Source organism: Nannobrachium achirus (genome assembly GCF_963921795.1).
Source record: "Nannobrachium achirus genome assembly, chromosome: 19".
Classification (NCBI taxonomy): Eukaryota; Metazoa; Chordata; class Actinopteri; order Myctophiformes; family Myctophidae; genus Nannobrachium; species Nannobrachium achirus.
The window spans coordinates 23428611-23453562 of NC_137826.1; the positions used below are offsets into that span (position 1 = coordinate 23428611).

General features: G+C 40.8%; 1 protein-coding gene across 2 annotated transcripts; it reads left to right on the forward strand.

The window, feature by feature from the left end:
* The first annotated feature begins 923 nt into the window (after positions 1 to 923).
* Positions 924 to 24528, forward strand: tmem164 (transmembrane protein 164). 2 transcript variants are annotated; one of them, XM_080749918.1, is made up of 7 exons: positions 924 to 1480; positions 2048 to 2405; positions 11074 to 11123; positions 12870 to 12936; positions 14385 to 14463; positions 20529 to 20629; positions 21798 to 24528. In XM_080749918.1, exons 1-7 carry the CDS (start codon positions 1398 to 1400, stop codon positions 22002 to 22004), a joined length of 945 nt encoding a protein of 314 aa, XP_080606044.1. In that variant the 5' UTR covers positions 924 to 1397; the 3' UTR covers positions 22005 to 24528. The 2 variants fall into 2 exon arrangements, with proteins under 2 accessions (XP_080606044.1, XP_080606045.1); XM_080749919.1 differs by lacking the exon at positions 14385 to 14463.
* Positions 24529 to 24952: the final 424 nt, after the last annotated feature.

A 24952-nucleotide genomic window follows, 5' to 3' on the forward strand; every position in this document is an offset into this window, starting at 1 on the left:
CAATGTAGGACTTTCCTAGGATCTCCTTTTAGTTGAACTGTACTGTCATGAAACTGTACCTTTTTCTATACAAACTTCTAATAAAGTCTTCAATCAATCAATCAATTGACATAGGAATGTACTTTTTGCTGTCTACTGAAGCACCCGGAGAACAAGGGAGAAACTGGTCACTCATACCTTAGGGAAGACTACCATCTAGTGGCCAAAAACAGTACTCAAAACGTGGAAGCAGGATAAACCATTTTTGGGCTGTAGGGGTGTGCACAATATAGAGACCCAATACAACAGTCACTCATTGGTTTTATTTCGGCGGCGGAAATGTTAAGTTTAGACACAAATGATAATGATAATAGTTATTATTATAATTGGGGGGGGGAAAAAGTTTTACTCCAGACTTTTCGAGGGCCCTGGCACCTTGGGCCCCCCTACCTCAGTCTAACTTTCCTAGGCCCTTCAGCGCCACTGAGGGCAGGCCTACTCACATCAACACATGCTGTGTTGATGTGTGGTATTTTCAAATGGCCGAAATACATTGGGCTGAGGCCTGATGTGGTATGTTTTGTAATAATAATCCAAATCTACAAAGTAACGAAAAGTTTTCAATTGACTGTAGTGGTAAGTAGACCTACAATAATTGCATCTGAGAATGAGATCTATGTAGTGGAGTGGAAGTAAAAGTACTGAAAATTGGGAATTCCCCAGTAAAGTAAAAGTACCTCAAAATTGTTATAAGTACAGTACTTAAGTAAATGTACTTTACTTTAGTAACTTTATACCACTGCTCGGAGGAAAGAATGTGTCGCCTTGTCTCCTGGCATCGGATGTTGCTTAGCAACCAACTATAGCCAATCACGGCCCAGCCGTCCATCCATCCACACTATGGGATTGGGATGTTTTCTACACTGTGTATTTTTTTCGGGGGAGCCTTGTGTAATGTGTAGCATAGAGCTTGGCTAGCTGTGCTCTGGTAGTGACTACCTCTAGTCGTTGTAAACTCGGTATTGTGGCTGTAATGTAAAAAAAAAAGGCGTTAACGTGAGCCGAAGCCCAGCAAAATGACATGCTAGCTTCAGTGTGCTAACAACAGTACACTGGTCAGCCGCACTATAACTTATGCGCTTTACTGTAGGTCATCTTGGTCACCGATTTGATCGGAGTGTTGATATATATTTTTAAGCATGCCTACTATTTGCGTCGGGGGGGATCTTTACTAGATAAAGGTAAAATACGTGGTAAACATTCCCAGCTACCTCTGCTAGCAGAGTTGCTACACCAGGAGCAGGTCTGTAGGAGGAGATCTAGCTTTGTATTATTGCCGGGGTGGTGGATCTACATGTCTGCCTCCCAGCCACACACACACGGATTATTGCAAAAGAGCAGAAACCTTGCTGCAGTTCATGTTTCGACAAGAAGTCAATCCTGCGTCTTTCATCCCGTCTCGTTCTTATCTTTTCCCGCAAGAGAAGAGGAACATGTCCAGGTATGCAGTCAGTGTGTGGTGTAAAGTAACTAATTACATTTACTTAGGTACTGTACTTATAAGTACGATTCTGAGGTATTTTTTACTTTACCTGTCTGACAATTCCAGTTTTTGATACTTTTACTTCTGTTCTACTCCACTACATCTCGGATCTAAATATTGTACTTTCACTCCACTACATTTATTGGAAAGCCTTAGTTACTAGTTACTTTGCAGATATACATTATAATATTATGAAACATGTATAAAACCACTTTATTTTATACCCAGGTCAATTGAAAATGATATGCGTTGTGAGCTTGTAGATCTGCTATTTTTCAAACATTTTGTACTTTTAAGTTTTGGTGCTTTAAGTACATTTTGATCAACAATTTCATACTTTTACATTTTGAATTCAGGACTTTTACTTGTAGCCTGTAAGTGTAACAGAGTATTTCTAATATTGCACTATTGATACTTTTACTTAAGTAAAACATCCATCCATCTTCATTCTTCAACCGCTTATCCGGGATCGGGTTCACGGGGGTAACAGTTCCAACACTGATACATTTTCTCCTCCACTGCCAGGTATAACGTCTACAGTCTCCTGGACTGGGTGTACGGCGGCGTGGACCCCAAGTTCGAGGGGAACGGGGGCCCCGAGTGCGCCGCCTTCCTGGCGCCGCAGCAGCGCATCAGCGAGACCCTGGTCATCGTTGTCGTCTCCGTGGTGGAGATCGCTGTGGCGCTGAGGAACATCAACGTCTCCAGAGAGCTCAGAGTGAACGGGAAGGACTGTGCGAGGACTGTGAAGGAGGACAGCCTGGGGAAGAACCTGTTGCTTGTTGCTCTGTGCATGACTTTTGGCGTCGAGGTCGGGTTCAAGTTCGCGACCAAGACCGTGATCTACCTCCTGAACCCGTGTCACGTTGTGACCATGGTGCAGGTAAGAATTGCACTTTTTTTTTAGTCTTGTTGATTGAATTTGGACTTTACTGCAATGTTCTCAAACTTTTTTAAGTCAAGGACCCCCAAATTGATATTATAAAGCCCGTATCAGAGTCGGGTCCGCGGTGGAAGGCTATCCACCGTGGTGTAGTGCCGTGTAGTCTTTTTGAGCGTTAACGTTGTAGGTTTATGACTCAAAAAGACTACATGGCACTACCCGACTCTGATACGGGCTTTAGGCGGTGGACCTCCATTTAATGGCATTTCTATCTCTGGGACCCACAATTTATATTGTAAAATGAATGTTAATTTAACTCTGAGAGTGTACACATGTACAAATTGGTTACATTTGTACACTCTGAGTTACAGACTATTTGGTTCCTAACTCTTTTACCGGTAACTGGGGACCCCCAGGAAATTCCTCAAGGACCCTGTGGGTCCTCGGACCCCACTTTGAGAACCAGTGTTATATACGACATCATGCATTTGTTTGTGTTGTGCTGAAGTTATGCTACTCTAAAACGTTGAAGCATACATTTGTTTTGGATGTATCAATTTCATCATCATAACAACATGGAGACATACTGTAGCTGTAAACGTAGTCAAATGAATAGCAAAGAAACCCAGGGCCAGCACTAACATTAACATTACATCTAAGGTCTACTAGAAATCATTTGCAAACATTTGTTTAGATGTCACAGAGCTGGTTTTCAAACCACAGTTATTTGCATACGTTTTTTTTTGTAGCACATGCAATACCAGAAGACAGGGATAATGTATACAGATGAATCGGTATGTAATTTATATAAAAGAAAATAACTGACCAAGTTCTGACCAAGTTGTGGAAACATTACTTTACATCTTATGTCTAATTTGGTTGGACATAAGATCATAAGTTCAGCATACATTTTCAACAATTCCGGCAGGAAATGTACTGTTTATTGATTTACAAAATAAGAATTAAGAAAATTGGCAGATATGTTCATATTGTGGTCCTTTTTCTCAGTCTAATATATACATTTTTATAAATTCCCCAAATCCTACCTGTTGAGCTCTACTCTGAAATATTGTGGAAGTGTACTTCCATGGGTAAGTGACTGCAATGGAGAAAGCCCTGTTCTTCAGAGGGGTCAGGGGGTTTGTGTGAGCTGCTTTGTTGTGTTGTGTGTGTCTTTATGACTGAATGTAAGAGGTCAGCTATGTGGACTTTCTCTGTCACTGAAAGTACATTGAACCGCAGTCTTTGCTGGACAGGAGGACGCTATTGCATTATTGCGATGTCCTTCTTATGAGCTGTGCTGCTGTGCTGTAACTGCGAATTCAACAGGCTAAACATATTGTTCTAAGTTGTCCCCACCTCTACTGTACTGTACTTTCGACAACACCTTTTTGTTGGAGATTTCTTTTGCGTTTTGAAGAAGTTGAGACACCGCCCACATCCGGGAACAAAATGCAACGTTCTAACTGTTTCCCATTTAAGCAATCAAAAGGTGTAATCAGAGCCCTTTTAGCATGAGCCTAGAGACAGAGAGCAAGCAAAGTTTTTACAAATAGTGTTGTATAAATTAAGTATTTCCTTGATGAGAGAATGAAAAATGACCTCTAAATTCCTTGTAGCATATTTATTGGATAGAACAGATGACAATGACAAAGTATGTCCACCTCGAGGAGTTCTGAGATACAAATTTAACCCAATGGATACTAAATTAAACGTAACCAAATGGACCCAATTACAAAGTAAGCAGGTGTCCTTTCTGTCTGTCTGTGACAGTCTCTGTTAGGACACTCCATTCAGACTTGTGAGCTATAATGAATTATGAGTCATATGAAAATGAACCTTGAATTAAATTAACATATGAACAATGTAATTAAGAATTGAGCACAATGGAAACTAGCATAACGACGCATATTCTTTGGCTATATTACCTCTACTGTTATTGATTGAATAATATTCAATCAATCAAACAAAAACAGGACTGAAGATTACACTTATTTATTGAATCAGACAGCTGGAAATGTACTGTAGCTGAAGCAGATACAGGAAAGAGGGCTCTGGCTTGATTTAAAGCTAACAGCTAGGGCTGTCACAATTATTACATAATCGTCTAATCGTGATTATTTGACATTATCGCAATTATTTTGTCATAATCGTCATAATCGTGAATGTTGAAAAATGTCAGAAATAGTGGAAATAGCAGATCTACAAGCTCACAACGTGTCGCATCGCGACGCGTTGTGAGCTTGTAGATCGGCTATTTCCACTATCAATGTTATTTTTTAAGTAGTAAGTTGTCAAATATGTCAGTAATGTATTTGTATATTGTGTCATATCTACCATATGCAACTTTAAAGCCTAAAAGCCAAACATAAATGTAATTATCAACGACAAATACACAATTAAATCGTTAATCGCCAATTATTTGTGTGACAATTAATCGTCATGTAAAATTTCATATCGTGACAGCCCTACTACTGAGCCAAGGAGAAAGTTTGAGTCCTAGAGATTGTAAACAATTTGATCATTATACAGCACTACAACTTTTAAATGGGAGTGGAAATAAATTAACTGTGAGGGGTCATGAGTGTCGGAATTGAAAGCAGAGAAAGTGCAATTTTTTGAAGTAGTGGTGTTTGCTCACACGCCACCGCTATTACCAACTACCAACTGTTGTTGGTGTCAATGAGAGAATGTGTGTAAAGGAAATGGGGAAGTCCCTGCCCCTTAGTTTTTCTGTTCTTTATTACTGAAGGGAACAATAGGAAAGCAGAGAGTACAGTGCTGGTATTTGGAGTGGACCTACAGAGACAATGTGGATCTTAAACACTTCCCCACAAGGCAATACACACATTGATGTGCAGTCAAAGGGCTTATCTGGCCAGATCAGATTTCGAGTTGGAAACATTGTTAAATAATCTGACTTTGCAAGTGTTGGCAATCCTATAATTGCTGGATTGAGTACCGGTATGCTATTATGTATTAGAGATTAAAGTGATTATTAAAGTGTATTAGTGATTAAAGTTCTGAAAAATGCTTTACTTTATTTAATAAGTGCAGCAGAGAGATGATTGACATCATCAAATGCTCTCACATTGCATAACTTAATGTTATTATAGCATAATATGTCTATACTTTGTACTGGAACATACATTGATGTGCTTTGAATGTACTTGACTTTGTCTTTGGAAAACTTATTCAAACATGTACAGCTGTATTCCAAGTCGGAAGGTGGCAGTTGGAAGGTGGCAGGCCAATCATTTCTCCAAATGAACCTCTACTTGAAGAACATAACATGAGCCAGCAATTCACTGCCGTTGACTCTAGTTTGAATGGTGGATGATAGCAGTTCATCCATGAAGTGAAATGGAAAGTTGTTTCTGCAGATGGTGCTGCCATGTGGGAAGGCCCTCTAGCTACCAGGGACCAGCATGTAGCGGTTTGTGCTGGTTAACTTCGCTTTCGAAGGCTCTCCAATTAAAGAATGTTTTGATCTTGTGCTTTTCTTCATTGTAATGCTCATCATGCTCCTTCGCCCTATGTGACTGACCTCTTTTTGCGTGATTGTTTATCAGATTCTGAATGAGATAAATTGCGGGAAAACCACTCCCAGCTTACATCATTCTGACAACACCCTGCATGACATATTTTGTTGTGTGATGTAACTCATAAGGCCTTTTAATCACATTTCCCTTGTTTTAACTATCAGCCAGATAGTGTGACTAGCTTAACAATTTCAATATCTATTGACCAATCTTTTGACTTACCGTAACGACATCCAATTCATAGACATTTGGGGAAGTCCTTCATCGCTCACAGACTTGTAAGCATTTAGCTATGATGAGACAACAAGCATGTCCTTGAAGTAGTCGAGTGAGTTGGGGTAACGTAGGATTGTTGGGCCGTTCTGTAGCCGCAAATTGCAACTATGTTGAACCTAGAGTTGCAACACCAACCATTGGCAGCCCATGCATCCAAACAGAAAAGTGCTATCTGATTGTATTAAACTATGTTAATCTCACCAACATTGCAGCTGTATGGAACGCTTGAATTATCCTCTTTCTATCTTCAAAGTGTTTGTTTGATAAATGTCCACCGTAGACATGTTATGAGCTACTTTCTGTCAAGACATTCTGTGAAGGTAATTATTTTTAAGTGTTGGAGTTTGGAAGTGTGTTGGAGTTTAAATAACACATCGTCCCACTGCCTCCCGCATTATGTGCAATTTCGGAACAGGTGGTACAGAGGACCATTGTGTTATTTCCCACAAGTGCTTCCAAACTCCAACACTGCACAGAATTTCTTTTAAAGAAAGTAGCTCATAACGTGTCGACTTTACGGTGGATTTGTATCAAACAAACACTTTGCAGATAGGATAGGATAATTCAAGCTTTCCATACAGTTGCAGTGTTGGTGAGTTAAATGTCATTTAATAGAATCAGATAGCGGCCTGTGCCACAGGGTAGTGGTCCAGGCACCTAGGCTGGTAATCCACTCCTTGCAGCGTCGCGGGTTCGAGTCCCGATCCTGACGACCTTTGCTGCGTGTCACCCCCCATCTCTCTCCCCGTTTCCTGTCAGCCTACTGTACACCTATCAATAAAGGCAGAAAAAAATTGAATCAGATTTATCAAATTTATGTTTGGATGCACTGGCTGCTAATGGTTGGTTTTGCAACTCTAGATTCAAAATCTAGAGTTGCGGCGAGGCCGTTCTGGTGACTCAGACCTAATTGCAGTGCTATGGATTTAGACTCTGGCACAAGACCTGTGTTGCATGTCAAGTCATGTCATGTCCTGTCTCTCCATATCCTTCCTTTCTCACCAATGCCTTTTCAAATCAACTTCATGGGAAAAGAATTAGCTGTGTTAGTGCTGGCTGCACAGCTTCAGCTATCATACAGAAGTCAGCCCTCCTTGACAAAGTGCTGTTTTTATGTAAATTAGGATTTTGGATAAGCACACACATATGCAAATAGAGCGAGTCAATCCACATGTCAAAATTGAATTATGTGGGGGAGTGAGAATGGCACATTTTCCTGGAATCTCTTGTTGTGCTGTTGAAGTGTTTTGAAATGCAACTGCATGCATGTTGCCAAATGGCAAATTTGTTTTGAATACATAGAATGACATTGGGTTGTCTGCCTTAAGAGAACTATGCTTCGTTCTTAATATGATGGAACAGGAAATTTGATTAAACTTTATCTGTATGTTTATACTGTACTGTACTGTACTTGAAATTTGACTTGGTCTTTGTTTAAGGACTAAAGGTACTGTTTAAACACCCTGTATACAAACACAGCTAGTATGCTTAACCTTCAAATAACACAGCTAGATGTTGTGTATGTACCTGTGTAAGGCCAGGCAGCACATAACCCCCACCCTCATCCGTCTACACTGGCTTCCAGTTAGGTTCACCATCACCTACACGCCCCTCCTCTTCTTCACTGACACATCTCTCTGCACCCGTGCCCCCTAGTACAGTGGTTCCCAAACATTTTAGCCCGTGACCCAAAAGAGAAATTAGACATGCGTCCAGGACCCAAACTAGTGAGAATAGCAGGGCAACGTCAAGAGCTTGTGTAGATCGTCTATTTTCACTACTTTCACCCATTTAATGTTATGTTTGTTTTTTTGTTTGAAAATGTAAAACATTCTTAAATTTGTTTTGTTTATAAAAATCTATTTATATTTCAAATATATATTGAAATGTATATTTTATTTTATTTTTGTAGGAAAAGAAAATAGGATTTTTACTGGAGTCGTGACCCACAAATGGGTCATGACCCACTGTTAGGGAAACAGCGTCCTGTATATCTGACCCCCTCCACCAGTATACCCCCAAGAGGAACCTGTGGTCCTCAGACATGTGTCTCCTCTCCACCCCTCGCACAAGCTTGCAAACCTTTGTGGACAGAGCCTTCAGTGTGGCAGCCCCCTCCCTCTGGCTCTAGCTCCAGTCAGCAATGATGGAAACATGACACTCTGGTCCACACCCACATTTTTGCCCCTTTTCCTGAGAGAGCTTCTTTGAATTTTGCGGGAAGAGGAAACGAGGAGGCCCGAGTGCTCTACAGACAGTGCATGTACTAGTCTCTTTCATAGTGAGAACAACGAAGCCCCCCCCCCCCAAAGACATCTTTATTAAATCCGCAGGGTTTAATAAAGATTTCAGTTTCAGCTTCACCCAGCTGATAGCTGCTCAGATGGTCTTGCTCGGAGATGCCTGGAGTTAAGTTAGTCCCCCAGGATCCTGCAGAGAAAAATCCTAGATTTCACAGAATTCTGTGGCTTGAAAGTTAATATTCCGCAAACATTTGTTTTCAAATCTACTCTATATCTACAGAGGCACTACTGCCCCTCCCCCCCCCCCCCCCCCCCCCCCTACTCGTTTTACCTAAATCAAATCAAATCAGACATAACTGTCCATTCATTGTCATGGTATGTGAACCATCAACTTAATCAGACTGACACAAGTCTGTGCAGCCATAGAGGCTTGTCAAATGGTGACATTTGTATTCTGTCCTTTTAAAGTATAATATCGTGAATAGGTAGCTAAACATTAACCACAATAGTTACGCTTAGCTTTTCTCTTTCTTCAGCTGACAGAGGTTTGCTGCCCATTGTTGTTGTGATGGTTTGTTGATGTTTTAATGCAATGTGTCAGGGAGTTTCAGTCTTTCTTTTAAGGTAATGACTGATCATGTGATCAATTACTTTATTGTAGCTTGTGCAAAACAGCTTGCCTCCTAATTTGGATTGGATTTGTAGGGGTCATCATCGCTATATACTGTAGTAGTATATAGCATGTGATAATCAGAAACCAGATCCAACTATTATTGGCCGGGTTTCCCAAAGTGATTTAGCCCATCGTAAGCCCACCGTAGCTCACGCATGGTCGTAGAGACCAAGCCCCGATCGTCATGTTCCCGTGTTTACTTGGTTCGGGCAGAGTGACTTATTTAGCCCCTTACAACAACACCAACATTCAGATTTCACAAACAAAGTGCTTAATAAAGTCTCACACTTGTCTAAATATGGTACGGCTTTCTATAATTACCTGTATCCTCCGTTTTCTTTAATAAGAAGCCTTTTTATCCGATCACTGTCTGTTTATCTCAATGGGGTTGGTGCGCATGGGGAACGCCAGGAAATGGATGCTAAAACAGAACGCGATCGGATAAAAAGGCTTATTATTTAAGAACACGGAGGATACGGATAATTATAGAATGCCGTACCGTATTTAGACAGGAGTGAGACTTTATTAAGCTCTTTGTGAAATCTGAATGTTGGTGTAGTTGTAGGGGGCTAAATAAGTCGCTCTGCCCGAACCCATGTAAACACGGGAACATGACGGTCGGGGCTTGGTCTCTACGACCATGCGTGAGCTACGATGGGCTAAAATCGCTTTGGGAAACTCGGCCATTGGCCTTCCCCCTTTAAGTCCAATGTAAAAGATAATTTGTTTAAGATACAAACTTTATTGAATCCTCTATTATACCCCCCCAGTCTCACGCCTTTTCATAATCGCAAGCAATCCCAAAACAATTATTTTTATTGATCTAGACATTTTCAATTGTATATTGCCTATGGACTCTGAGTGTGTGCATGTGTGCGCTTTGAAGAAGTGTGTGCAGGGTGTCCCACTAGTATAGGCAATGAATATCTAGCTGAGTCAAAAAAGCAGTTCCCTGGTTGTGTGTTTCTAAAGCTTTCATCCTCATACAAAAAGCTAAACTTAAATAAATTGCCTAATCAAACCTTTAAGACATGGTGAATAAACTAAGTTTGCCTCTCTAGCTGTCTAATGTTTTAACTAAATTGATGCTCTGTTCCTTTTGTGTTTTGACATACTCTGTAACATTACAAAAGAAAATTGTTCTTCCCTATTTCATATACCTACTGTAAAGTGTCACCAACAATAATTACCAAAGCAAACAGCCAGACAGACTAACCACACAAAAACATAGCAAGCTGTTGCATTCTAGATTGTAATTTGTAGCCACATTTACCTAACTGTGGGATGTGTCTGACTAAGCTTGTTACACCTGAAGAGGAATACAATGCAGGAACAGCAATTTAATATTGGAAATAGTGTGCATATTCTTATTTGTAAATTCATGCAATAGAATGCCGACCATAAAGTCAGTGGCCGTCGGCATTTTCTGAACTTGATGCACATGATTGCAGCCTTTTCCAAAGGTCCTGTTGCTTCATTTGAATCCATGGCAGGAAGATGTCTGTGTTTGGAGGATCTTTTAACTGGTTGGCACTTGGCAGAATTAATTCAGGATACAAATAGGGTACATCTTATGGTAGTATGGTAGATTGTTTGATGAGGTAGGATTCATTTTCTTCAGCGCAGTGCGCTTTACATAAAGCACACTGCACAGCATTTTAACATCCGGAAAGGGTTTCATGAATAAAAATGTGATTGAATTTTTATTGATTCTCTCAACATTTTGTTGATGGTGTATGCTCAAGGCAACCCATGCTGTCACCTAGTGTAAACTGTTATTTTGGGAATATGGTTCACATCGCAAGAATACTTTTTGCTGACTGAAATCACTGCAATGAGACCGGTGTAGATCCAGTAAAGTCAGAGAGGCAGAGAAAGAGATGTAATCATGCATTTAATTTGACATTTTCCTTCTCCCTGTCTTCTGTCAACAGATCTTCTTATTGGCTTGTCCACCAGGTAAAACAGCGATGGTTGTTTTCAGGTGAGTATGCCAAGATTAATGTAGATAACAAAACATCTTTAAACGAAACTTAATATCATTCACTTTAACATTCCTAATAATAATGTAGAAAAAGCAGTTAAATGCCAAAAGTGTGTTAATCCCCTGTAAAACACTTAGTAACTGGGTTGTGAATAAGTAAGTGCCGATGTACACCTTCTAGACATGAGGTTGGTATGTCGCAATCGAGGGCAGACCTCCATTCAGAGACACCCCCACTTAGAAACATCCCCATTCAGAAATACCCCCACTGAGGTTAAGGTTAGGTTTAGGCGACTCCTCCATTTAGGATAATGGAAGTCAATCTTCTGAATGGCAATGTTTCTGAATTGAGATGTGTAACCGTCGCAATCCAACCCTTGATGCTGAGTGCCCTAGCATCAAGTGTTGCTTGACGCTAGAATGTAGCTTTCTCGAAATATTTTGGTATTCTTGTTGATTTTCTTTTTCTTGTTTTTCACTTATATTTTTTATTTGATATTATTTGTTGCAATAAATGGTTCTATTTTTTTGTACTTTTTGTAAACTTGGGTAACATTTACTGTTTATTCTGGGTTCTAGCTGTTAGTAGCCCTCTTTTTAATCTTGAGTGCCCGGAAAATAGCCGATCTACATGCTCACAACGCCTCGCAACTCGCAACGCGAGGCGTTGTGAGCATGTAGATCGGCTATTTTCACAATATTTATCTGCGGAACCGAGTGCAGAAATGTCAGGCACTCTAGCGGCACCTTGTGGCCCCTGGCATTAAATCAATTAAAAGAGAAAACAATAAAATAAAATACCGGTATTCGACTTCGGTGAACAACGTCGAATAGTGACTTTGATATTCGAATATTTGGTGAATGCCCTACTGCAGACCTACCCGGCCAGGGATCGAACCCCGACCTCCCATTCTCAGGGCGCAAAGGTTACTGAGAGGGTTGAGAATAGTATAAACACATGTTGTTGTGGCTACATCCCATCCCACATGTCATCACGACATGCATGATATGTAACCTCATACACTAACTAACAGCCAACCCTTGGCCAGTGGTGTAAAGTAATTAAGTACATTTACTCAAGTACCTTACTTAATTAAGTATTAATTAATTTTGAGGTACTTTTACTTTACTGGAGTGTTTCCAATGTTCAATACTTTTACTTCTACTCCAAAATATTGCACTTTTACTCCACTACATTTGAAAACGTAGTTACTTTGCAGATATAAATTATTATATTATAAAACAGTCACACATTTTATAGGCTATGTGAAAATCGCCGATCTACGATGCGCTGTGAGCTTGTAGATCTGCTATTTTCAAACATTTTAGTACTTTTACTTTTGGTACTTAAGTATATTTTGATGCCAATACTTTTGTGCTTTTACTCAAGTAACATTTTGAACACAGACCTTGTAACAGAGTATTTTTATATTGTGGTATTGGTACTTTTACTTAAGTTTTTAAACATTTGAGTACTTTTCCCACCACTGCCATTGGCCAAGATTGTGAGTTTGCCGCCAACGGTTAGCCACTTAAACCCTCTTCGTAAACCGGATCTGAGTTGGTTCTGTACTTACTTGGACCACTTGTTTCCGTCTACACCAAATCTCTTTCGGCAAAAGTTGCCGAACTCGAAACCTTGAGTGAACATTCAATTAAAGTTGTGTTAAGTGTATAACTAGAGTCTCAGGACATGAGGAGAGGGAGAACGGTTTACTATATAATCTTTTCCATGTGTAATTCCAGGCTTCAGGTCCACATGTTGAACGGCGCTTTATTGGCTCTCATGTTCCCTGTGGTCAACACTAGACTGGTAAGTACTCTTAAAGGGGCCACACCACGCTTTTAAAAATATATATTTTATATAAATATTGGTCCATAATACGGCTTTATACAGGTTTTAGCCTAAACAACCACTCAGATATTGAAATGTCATGTTCTGTCTGTCTCCAATTCCAAGCCATTTCAGATGCAATACCAAAATGCCCTTTGTTGGCAACAGGGCGCTGTCTTTGGGCTAAAATCGGAATGATACAGAAAAGATACAATGGCACCATGCTAATCTTTTCTGTATCGTTCCAATTTCAGCATGGCACCATGCTAATCTTCTCTGTATGGTTCCAATTTTAGCACCACTTTACCTCATGATTCCACCTCATAGTCTCAATAGAATATAGCCTCCCAAAAAGTAACGCCCCCTTCTCGAGGGGGCCCAATAGGAAATGAGCCCCCTGTGACATAGGGCCGATTTCAAAAGAGTACCGTTCAGACACGGCCATTCAGGTGTTGTCCCTTTAAATTTCAAAACTCTTAAAATATACTCTTTGGCCATCAATTATGGCTGACCTAAGTGTTCCAGTTCACTAATATCATTGTCCATTGTGCAAGAGTCCCGTCACCCCATAGCCAGTCATTGATTGTGGTTTGGTCACAGTTCATTTAATGTTACGACTCAGTGGAAGTTCACGTTGTCCTGCCCAGCCTGAGGGTGATGTCAAATGCCCCTATTAGTCAGTTAACATGTAGGTCCAACATACCGTCACTGTCGGGCAGAAACCTCGTATCTCTGAGTTTCAAAGTTGTACGTTTTTTCGCGAAGTAAAGCCCTGCTTCATCAGACAAGGCCGTCGCACAAATGTAGTGAAAACAGCAGATCTACAAGCACACAACGCCTTGCGGTGCGAGGCGTTTTGTGCTTGTAGATCGTCTGTTTTCACTAGTTTAGTAAAAAAAAAAATCATTATAAAAACGAACTGTTTTGGACATACAAGGTTTCCACCCGACAACGACGATATACACTATAGACATGACATTATGGACATGACTTTACAAACCCCAAAAGTATTCAATCTGTGAAGATTCAATACTTTGTCATGACGGTTGTCAAGAAGAACATATGTGGCCTACATTCCTGTCGCAATGTTATTTGAGACAAAACAGAATCGAACTCTTGGACCCTTTTCCGAGTAAGAAGATTAAGTCATGTGTGAAACATGTAAAGAATGAAGTGAAAGGTTAGTTGTTTTGTCACTGTGTATTGACAAATGGAGAACTTTCAACTACCAATTTTTGCTTCATTCATCAGTACAAAGCTGTCGTGCGCTGAAAATAGCTGATCTACAAGATCATGGCTGGCTGGCATCGCAATGCGTCGCAAGCCTGTAGATTTGCTATTTCGACATGTTGAATCAAAAGTATGAGTATAAATGAAGTTTTACACTGGGTAAATGAACTGAAGTGGTTCATCTCTGCTACACTCAGCTTCCGTTTGAGAAGGAGGTCTACTACATCCAACACTCCATGCTCTACCTGGTCCCTGTTTACCTGTTCAGGAAAGGTGGTGAGTTTCACTCTTTGTAACCATAGACATAGAAAGGTAGACGCCTCCATCGGCTCTGGGGCGTCTGTAAAAAAAGGCAAGGCAATTTTTTTAGGTCAAGCTTTCGGAAATCTGAGGCACGCTTCCGCGTGTTTCACAGAAACGGAAGCTCGGTTGGCCAATCAGGCAGGTGGGTGGGCGGGTCTTTTCGTACACAGATGTTGTCTATGTATATAGACTTATGAATAGAAACAGTACTTGTATTTTGCTATGAAAATATATGCATTTTAGATGTAACCAAATCCAAATCCTGGATCCATAACTCCATGTCTGGCATTGACACTTGCTTTGGCAATGTAAACATGCCAATAAAGCTCCTTTGAATTTAATTGATTTGTCCCAGAAAAGGCCAGTAGTCATTTTGAGTGTCAGGGTGCCTTCTGCCTTGCCTTTTTTACAGGTCGCTCCAATGAACTGCAGTGGAGAATGAGGTATCTAGCTTTTTATATCTATGTTTGTAACAATTTGTGTCATCATATTCGGAGTTAACATTAATGGAGTAGTTCACCCCCAAAATTACTTTTTTTCTATTGATTACTCACGCCATGGAGGCTTGAGTTCAATAATATTTTTTTTGGTATTTGTCGCATTTCTGAGACAAAGATTAGATTATAGTAAATTTACCCCCATTGATTCCGAATGGGGACCCAAATGCATTGGGCATGGGACGATAATTGTTATTGTTTATCGAGATAAAAAACACTCACAATAATCATATTGTTGAGATTTAAATTTATCGTGAAATTGTCCTCCGTCGTGCCCTGCTATCAATTAGCCTTTTATTTGCCGAGCTCCATTTAAACCCTCTATAATTGGTAAAACAGACCTGGAAATAACGTACAACAGTCTTTTTTTTTTCACTCTCAACCAAATCTCTTAGCCAAAAAATATAGCTTATCTACAAGCTCACAACGCATTGTGAGCTTGTAGATCTGCTATGTTTTGGCAAATGTTCCACCCCAGTATAATGGATGTTGGGGATATTTTGATTCGTAAATCACAATTTCTTTGGTCACAATAATCGTGCCATGAAATTGTCATATCGTCCCATCCCTAATGCCCTGCATGTTGTTGTATGTTATGTCATTGTGGACTGATTGTATATTGTTGTTGTGGGGCAGAAACCTTGTATATCCATATTTCATGTTTTATCATAAACCAGTAAGACACCCTGAGGACGAGAAGTGCTGAAACAACGACTGACACAATATGTCCATTTATGGGCATATTGGGACAAGGACGGTAATTCATTTTCAAGCGTGACTTGCGTCGCGACAACCACACTGGTTATCATGAGATTGACACAATATGTCTGTCATTCCCAGATATGGGCTTAATATTGATGACATCAATTGGTTTGCCAATTTCATCCAATTAGGATATTCATCAGCTCATCACTACCAATCTCACTGTATGAGTTCTCTCTCCTGATTGGATAACATTGGTATGCCGACCTGAAAATCCATGTTCTGTTTACTAAAGAGATGGAGAGACTAAACAAACACTCTACTGCAATGATTACTATCAGAATATAGATATAACATTATTATCACAAAGAAATAGAACTTACTGCTACTTTTATTGCCCAATTTCATACCTCGCTATATAACGGTGTCGCTCAAAAGTAGATTGGCTATTCTCACAATTCTTGCCCTAAATATGGGCATCAGGATGAAAGTGCTTATGTCTCTCTCTCTTTTTTTTAATTTATAAATATTTAACCAATTAAAAGTACTAATAACAGCTTGTGACTAAATAATAACTACATTGGATCCTTTGGATCTGTCCCCCCCCCCCCTCTTTTTTTTTATTGAAAAGTAACTGTTTTGGCCATACAAGGTTTCCGACCGACAGCAGCAATATAATGTATACGTTGTAACTTGTGAGTGCTTTGTGTACTGCATGTACAGTCCATCCATGTACTGTAGGTGTTCTGTGTGGGATTTGGGATGGCGTGTCCTTTGTGTCAAGGCAGAGCGAGCCGGAGAACAAGAACGTCTCTGTATTATTATTATGCACATGTTAATGAACTTGAACTTAAACATGGCATCCTGGAGCTGGGAGAGAGTCATGAAGGGGGTTGTGTCTATCATGGCACCATAACACTTTCTCCATGTGAAGTGTGGATTTAATTGGAAACAGACACACTGGATATCAGGATGGAATATCTGAGTCATTGTTGCCTCTACAATGTAGAAGCAAGCAACAAAACTCCTTTTTACTCCTCCCTTGTAACATGACATGGCAGCACAACAAAAGGAAATATTCAACTTGTCCCAGTTAGGCTCACAGTCATGCAGAAATAAGGAGTGTCTTTGTACCCGGGTGTCTGTAATGGTTTGTTTTCTATTACCATAGCAAAGCATTTCTCTATTGTCAGGGAGGGATGCATGAATGCTATGCTTTGCTTTGATGTCTGTTGTACAGTACGTCTCTGTTGTGGCCTCCAATCCGCTCCATTTAATTGACTGTCTTATAATGTATGAAGGAAAAGAGAGTGGAAAATGCAGAATATTTGGTTTCTCTGCTGTCTAAGAAGGCAATATAGTGGGCAGAGATTGCATTTAAGATAGACTTTATGTGCTTACCTATTCCTCAGGTTTTTGAATCAATTACTGCACATTTCTGTTTTTCAATGATATGTGCTACAATAACACTTTGGACAATAACACTTTTAAAGACACAGTTGCTCTAAACTGAGTAACTGCTGAAAATAAACTCATCAAAACCACAGGATACTTGACAAATCAATAGATCTCTCAGTGAGGCAAACCACCTTTGAACTCCCTGGCCAGCCGGGGTGCCTGATGGAGGGGAAAGGAACTGGTTGGTATAACGTGTTCCTTCCACACGCTACGTCCTACTGGGGAAACCCCCCTCTGTCAGGTGACAATGAAGATGCTCGCTCCTCATGCATTGCAGGAAGAATGAGCTCAGTTCGGGGCTCTCCCCAGGTTGGCAGAGGGAGAGTTGCGCCCAGGATTACAGCTTAGCTTCAGGCAATCACAAGCCGCGCCAATTAAGGCATCGCCTACGGACACGATAGTAGCCAATTTAAGCTTTGCACTGCTGCGGCAGATGACAACGACAGCCGGACATGATGAAAATGAAATGAAATGAACGGGCATGGCTCGCCCTGTGAAGGTGGCATTTCACCCATGGCTGGTATAGAATTCAGACCGATACGTTGTTTATTAGACCGTGGTGACAGTGGTTAATGAAAAAAGGGACGCGACATGCACATCCCCAACCCGAAACTTGGGCAGGTGCTGAGTGACAAACAGTAAAAACAGGAAATAAATGAACGCTTGCTGCACATTGAGGGCTCCAATAATTGGTCTGTTTGGATGCCTGTGCCCGATGAATACATGTATTGTAGGCTTATATGGTTTTTCACCTGCAGACAGTGCCTTAGTCATTTTTTTCCCATGGTGTCTGTACCACTTGGGTACTATTTGTATTCATCAAGCAAGACTTTCCAGATTTTGTTTTGTATACTTTCACCTTCCCTGTACTAAATAACACCTGGCTGTCATATGAGTCCTCAGAACCATGCAGCGCTTCCTCCTACTGTTGTAAGGAGTTCTGGCAATGTCACAAATGTTGGCTGCTCAAATTCTCCACAGTGCCTCTGGCTTCGCCGGGTGCTCCAGCAAACACAATTGGCTACGTATGTTCAGAGGGGGTGGGAGGAGGCCGGGCGGGATAGAGCGATCTCTGTCGCTGCACTAGCGACTCCTACAGGTTGATCAGGGTGCCTGTTAAAGGGCCACTTCACCTCTGGGACAACCAGATCCAGGGCTGTCACGATTATGACATTTTACATGACGAATAATTTTCTCTCAAATAATTGCGATTAACGATTTAATTGTGTTTTTGTCGTTGACAATTACATTTCTTTTTGGCTTTTAGGCTTTGAAGTTGCACATGGTAGATATGACACATAACCTAAATATACAAAGAAATTACTGACATATTTGACAACTTTATACTTAAAAAAGAACATTGATAGTGGAAATAGCCGATCTACAAGCTCACAACGTGTCGCATCGCGACGCGTTGTGAGCTTGTAGATCTGCTATTTCCACAATTATTTTACTTTAAAAAAACACATGAACATTTTTCAACATGGAAACGATTATGACGATTATGAAAAATAATCGCGATTATGTCAAATAATCACGATTAGACGATTATGTAATAATTGTGACAGCCCTAACCAGATCTTATTTTATTGTTGTTTGGGACACGGTCAACACAAACCTGAGTTATTTTTTGTGTTCAATTTTAGTATTTCAGCATGACTAGTGATGCAGAATGCATCACTAGTCATGCTGAAATACTAAAATATCTCAAAACACAGATTGAACACACAAAATAACTCAGGTTTGTGTTGATCGTGTCCCCAAACGACAATAAAATAAGATCTGGTTGTCCCAGAGGTGAAGTGGGCCTTTAAGCAGTGTTGATTTTGACAGCAATTTTTATTTAGTTTTAGTCATAGTCTTTTGAATGAAATTTAATTTAGTTTTAGTCACATTATAGTCATTTGAAATGTTTTAGTTTTAGTCTAGTTTTCATAAAACCTGACTAAACATCAACATCATAAGATTTTAGTCGACTAAATCTACATTTTCACGGTGGCTTGATGGCGTTCGTAATGGCTTATTTTACACTGGTTTGCATGCTGAAAATGGCCGATCTACAAGCTGCGACATGTTGTGAGCTTGTAGATCTTCTATTTTCAGAGTGCAACCGGAGCACAACCAAACCATAAAATGACTTGTCATTTAGTTCCACTGGATCTCTTCTCCACTAGTCCCTCCTTAACATTTACTGTAAGTCTAGTTTTTATTTGTTGACAAAATTGTCAGTATGTTTAGCCCTAGTTTTAGTCATCATAGCTTAGTTTTTGGCAGTGAAAGATTTTCATCATGGTTTTATTGGACGAAATCAATACTGCTGGTAAGCAGGGAGTGGAACTGGGCCCCCAAGAGCTACACCCTCCCAGGGAAACTCCTCACTGTCAATTGAAAAGAAGCGGCTGGCGATCCACGGAATGTGACGGGTAGACTCAATTCAACATACTGGCATCTGACGGGATGGATAATCTCAATTTTGACTTCATGTTACACAGACTGTGTCACGTGTCCTAATCATATAAGTAAGCCTTGCCGAGCTAAGAGGCCCATTGAGCAGGAGCCCATTTCCTGTTTCTGTAGCGTGAGGCTGCTTGATGTACAAGTACACCCCCTGGACATGCCGCTAGCATATCGCAGGACTTACCCCCAATCCAACCCTTGATGCTGAGTGCCAAGCAGGGAGACACTGGGTCCCATTTTTAGACTCTTTGGTATGACCAGGCCGGGGATCGAACCCCAATCTCTCAAGCATAGGGGACGGACACTAACCGCAAGGTCACTGAGCTGGTTCAAACATATAAAGACAGCTAAAATGTTGCATTGTGCAGTCATCTCCTGTATGTTGTGAACGTTGTTAGTAGTCTTGCGTCAACTCTTTGTTGTAGAATTCAGACACGATCCGAGGGGAACATATTTAATAAAGTCCTAACTGGCCATTAATAAACCTACCTGTGGTTGAAGCACTTGCCCCCAGAACCGCATTCTATCCCTGCTGGAATACAGCTGAATCATACTAGTTTAGACCAGTGGTTCTCAAACTTTGAAATTTGAAGGTCTTCTCTTAACTTTAACAGTGTACAAATGGAACCAAATGGACCCGTTAGTTAAAGTTACAAAATTGTAAGGGTCAATTTAGACCCCCATAAAGGAACATAGAGAGTCCCTGAAATCCACTTAGAGAACCACTGGTCTAGACCTATCATCCATTTGCTACTTTTCCCCCACTGAAACATGGGTTACCGTTGACAACAACTTCTGAGAAAATGCAAAGGGATGTGGTGGGGTTTCCCAGTCTCCTTTTTAAAAGATGTGCACTGTGCAAGTATGACCTCTGACAAACACAGACGGACAAGTAATAGTTGTTGTGATCTTGTCTTTGTGCAGGTGTGTACAAACCCGAGCCACTGGGTGACATGTGGTGGGCTCTCCTGTCCACTGGCATCCTCTTCCTGTACCATTTCCTCTTCCTGCAGGGTCTGGGCCTGGTAAGAGGGAGCCATCTACTGGATACACACATAATAGTCCACCATGAATTATTGAATGCTTTAACCGGTGAAAAATAGCAGATATACAAGCTCACAGCGCGGCACCGAGTGCCGCGCCGCGAGCTTGTAGATCTGCTATTTTTGAAAAAGTCGTGAAAATGCGTGCAAATCTTTGAATATAGGTATTTTCAAAGCGAACGTTTGTAACTCAGATTTTGCTTCTGGGTGGTCCCTGGAACTAAATATTTTGAGATGGGGGTCCGTGGCCAAATAAATATAATTTTGGGGGTCCTCCACATGAAAAGGTTTGAGGACCACTGACATAGTAGTCTCTCAAGAACAGACTACCGGTAACTGAGCTCCATTTAAGTGAAAAGTATCCTTTTTTTTTGACGATGGCTGGCCGGATTGCTGACATAGAAACATAGGTTTTTCAAAAAATCTTAGAAGGATTCAAAAGACACTTATAGAATCGGGTAAAAATTCAAATTTTCACGATTTTTCAAAAATAGCAGATCTACAAGCTCGCAGCGCGGTACTCGGTGCCGCGCTGTGAGCTTGTATATCTGCTATTTTTCAATAGTTAAAGCATAAAATAATGATACACAATAATGTGTACCCGTTCTGAATGGGTTAATTGGGGAAGGGGGGATTCTGTTGTGTTTTGGCCCATCATTAATGACAAGTGTACAGTGAACTGAATACTAACAAATGCCACTGTCAATGTTTATCTGATGGATTTGTTTGTTTTTAATAATTAATTTTTTACCTTTCTTACATTGTAGAAAATATATTTTAAAATGTCATTTCTGCTAAGCAGCAAGCTAAATATGCTTAGATGATTTTTATTTATATAATGATAAATGTGCGCGATGTGAGACGGAAACGGAAGTGAGGAGGAGGCTTTAACCGGTTACTTATCGTTCTAACGTTATGCCAGGCTGTATGACGGGAGCATTTGCAAATTGCTCCCGTCAACAGTCTAGGTCTAAATTGACCCATACAAGTCTGTAACTCTGATGGTGTACAAATGGAAAATGAATTTGGTTCCATTTGTACACTAGTCAGAGTTAAGGGGAGAAAATACTGTTCTAAAACATGCACCACATTAGGCCTTTTAACTCATATCACTCCTTTCTCTCCCTATCGCTTTTTCTCTCGCTTTCAGGTTACTGAGGTCAATCTCAACAACATGCTGTGCCCGGCAGTTTCGGACCCATTCTACGGCCCTTGGTATCGGGTTTGGGCCACAGGGCACCAGACCCTGCTGACACTGATGCACGGGAAGGCTCTGACCATCCTATCCCAGCATACCGGTCCTGTGTGCAGAAGCTTGGCAGATTCTGTCAGACTACGCAACAAGAAGGTTGACTGAACGTTTCTTGAAGATGCTCCCAGATGAAGCCTTTCACTCCAATCGCCTGTTTTCTTTTTTTTCTTCTCTTTTTCTTATGAATCCTTTAACACACTTCAGTTTTTACTGTAACACATGAGCATTTCAGGGTCAGAGAGTAAGTGTCATTCCGTTTTAGTATTATAGCCGGCTTGGCCGCATACTCGCATGCACAAACACAATAGGAAGGGACCTACGGCAAACTTTGTGGATTTGACCATATTTAGCCTTCGCCTTCTTCTGAGGGACAGAACTTGTCCAGGATGAGTAAGTGAAATTGTAAGAGAAAACGTCTCACGCTGCCTTTTTGTCAATGCAATCTTCTAAGGAAGGAAAATGGGGCTATATCCCCATATTGTCACTCCTAAAACTGTAATTGTTAAACTTCAATTCTCTGCGATAACTACACAAGTTAGTATGTATGTTAGTGGGTGAAGTTGCCGGTTCATTTATATTAAGTAGCTACATTTTCAGTATATGTAAGATATTGATATATAAATGTTATAACTTGTTTATAGGTCGTCTCAAGCGCCACGGTCCATGATCCAAGTAGCATTCTATTGACCATTTGTGTCCACCTCTTCGTCTGTGCTGTCACGACTAAAAATAGAAGCTCACATGGTTAACTTTGTTTTATGGTGTGTACGAGTGATATGCATCTGCGTCCCCACTTGTCCTACTCGACTGTCGAGGTTAAACAAGGAAGGAATAAGCCAGGTTAATGAACATAGGAGAGAAGTTTGCAGTTGTTTCTACTGCTTGGTCTATTCGGTTATGATCATAATGATCACAGGCGCATGTTTTTTTTTTTTTTTTTGTATTGACATTCAAAGGGACATGTACTGTAAGAGAAGAACAGTGCAGTAATAGATTACACTGGTTATTTTTCTGTAAGTCAGTGTCTTTAAAATAAATATGACTGTGTGCCAAGCCAAGGTTGATCTCTGACTAGACTAGTCGAAGCTGGCGTTGCTGCTTAACCACTTTCAACCTGGTGTCCCTATTTTGGGCATGTCCCCCCCCCACCACACACACACACACACACACACACACACACACACACAGGTGTACAAGCTCACAACGCCTCGCCTCATGATGTGTTGTTGTGAGCTTGTAGATTTTCTATTTTCACTATGACAAAGTAGAACAGTGGTTCTCAACCTGTGGGTCCCCAGGGGGGGTCCTCAGGTAACACTTACCTTATGTCAATTTAACTCATTTACTGCCACCATTAAACTTCGACTTTGAGGGTATATTGCCGTATATATCGTTTTTCTTACCTTTTTAAAAGTAGTCACAGAATGTCGGGCACGTGTAGATCGTGTGTGTAGATGACGCTGAGCCGTGGGACGCGTTAATCCAGACCGCATGTCCGTGCGTCGAACGGCTCCAAAGCTACAAGCTAGCGTTGTAGGCCGGAAAACGAAAAAAGGGAGGAACTGTTTTCCTGCAAACTTTTACACGGGAGCAGCCCAAAGCCCCCAGAACGGCTTGTAAACTGTGAAGCCGGCTGCCCTACTGGCCGAAGCTGGAACTGGAGGCGGGGTGAACTTCATGCATGAGCAAAAGTGCGTGCCGCTGGGGTCTGCCATACGTAGTTCGACGTTCGTCGACGTAAGAAAAATTGGCCTATAGCTATGGGCTTCCGGGTGCTTCAAAACACCACTGAGCAACAGCTATTCATTTCAATGAATAGCTGGGGGCAGGGCCGTCCGCCCTCTATTTATATATTACCTCTATGGAGTTGCCGGATTGGCTGATCCCACCTACTTACTGTTTCCGGTTCAAACCGGATGCGGTACGTTCAGAGTGGATCCGCACCATCGTGTTTTATCATTAAATGAAATAAAACAAATATCTCTGGAAACCTGGGCGTGGCAACCTGGACAAACCTCTATATCTCGAGAATCTCGTCATGTGGCAGTCAATTTAAGTAACCTTTTTGAAATTGTAAAACAATATAAGAAAGGCTTGTGAGCTTGTAGATCACAATATTTATCTGTGGAACCCAGTTAAACAAAAACAAAACCTTACATTCCAAGTGCTTTTCAAGGTGGGGGTCCCCAGTTCAAATATGATTCTTTTGGGGGGGTCACAGCCTGAAAAGGTTGAGAACCACTGAAGTAGAAAATAGTGCTGGTTTAACCAGCCCTGGTTAACTAAGTGGTTAACATTTCCGGTTACCATAAAGGGCATCCTAATTTAAAGTTTAACATGTTCAATGTTAACAAGTTACATATTTTTATGCCTGGAGAAAAAGAATAAACTGCCGATACTTTGCATGGAACCTTTTCTGAATATATTTATTTAAAATCCCGGTTCTAAAATAAGTATGGAATTGAAAATCTTTATTAATTGTGTCCCAATTCTATGTATGAGGAATGTGTGTATTGTAACGCATATTTAACTGTATACAAACTAGTATTCAACTTTAAAGAAAAAAGGGATGAGATAAACTTTTGTATTTTTATGTGTACTGTGTTGTATTGAACAATAAAAAGTGATTTCAGCACTCATGCTCTCAAACATATTTTATTTTTATTTACGTATTAGTGTGTGTGTGTGTGTGGGAGAGAGAGTGAGGAACACCATTTTAGAAGTAGGTTGTACATTCGACCACAGTCTGGGAGAGGCATTCCTTACCATGGTGTAAAAGTCTTAAGGATGCTATACAGCTTGGTTACAAATGTAAACCGCTTGTGTTTATATTTGGAAGACTCTGTCATGTCCACAACTTAGTTGTGAGTGGCCTGCTGGAATGTCCAAGCCAAGAGCTAACTATAAGGCATTGGTTAATTCTGTTCAGTGTGTGATAATTGGCAGTTGCGGCAGAGATGGTGCTCCCTGTAACCTCCACCATAACCTCCCCTCCCTCCTGACGCGCACTACCCAGCTCGGATTTTAAGCCATGATCATCTGTGGGCCAAGAA